This window comes from Anneissia japonica, unplaced genomic scaffold, assembly GCF_011630105.1.
Source record: "Anneissia japonica isolate Jap-2015-1 unplaced genomic scaffold, ASM1163010v1 scaffold111035_len1057_cov144, whole genome shotgun sequence".
Classification (NCBI taxonomy): domain Eukaryota; kingdom Metazoa; phylum Echinodermata; class Crinoidea; order Comatulida; family Comatulidae; genus Anneissia; species Anneissia japonica.
In genome coordinates, this window is record NW_022741005.1 from 577 (window position 1) to 1,057 (window position 481).

At 63.0% G+C, this 481-nt stretch overlaps 1 protein-coding gene across 1 annotated transcript in view; it reads left to right on the plus strand.

Moving 5' to 3' along the window:
- LOC117118457 (proline-rich proteoglycan 2-like) overlaps positions 1 to 460 on the plus strand; it is a gene marked incomplete at its 3' end in the record, with an annotated part of 814 nt that extends 354 nt beyond the window's left edge. Inside the window, exon 2 of the mRNA XM_033263048.1 lies at positions 14 to 460. Coding sequence (XP_033118939.1) covers positions 14 to 460 — 447 coding nt within the window. The remainder of the gene's footprint in view (positions 1 to 13) is intronic.
- Positions 461 to 481: the final 21 nt, after the last annotated feature.

The window sequence follows — 481 nt, forward strand, 5'->3', positions numbered from 1 at the left end:
ACGACCACCGCAGCCTCAACTACCACAGCCGCTTCAACTACCACAGCCGCTTCCACGACCACCGCAGCCTCAACTACCACAGCCGCTTCAACTACCACAGCCGCTTCCACGACCACCGCAGCCTCAACTACCACAGCCGCTTCAACTACCACCGCAGCCTCAACGACCACCGCAGCCTCAACTACCACAGCCGCTTCCACGACCACCGCAGCCTCAACTACCACCGCAGCCTCAACTACCAAAGCCGCTTCCACGACCACCGCAGCCTCAACGACCACCGCCGCTTCCACGACCACCGCAGCCTCAACGACCACCGCAGCCTCAACTACCACAGCCGCTTCCACGACCACCGCAGCCTCAACGACCACCGCAGCCTCAACTACCACAGCCGCTTCCACGACCACCGCAGCCTCAAAGACCACCGCAGCAGCAGCCTCCAACACGACCACCGCAGCCGACGGCGACAAAAACTACATCACCC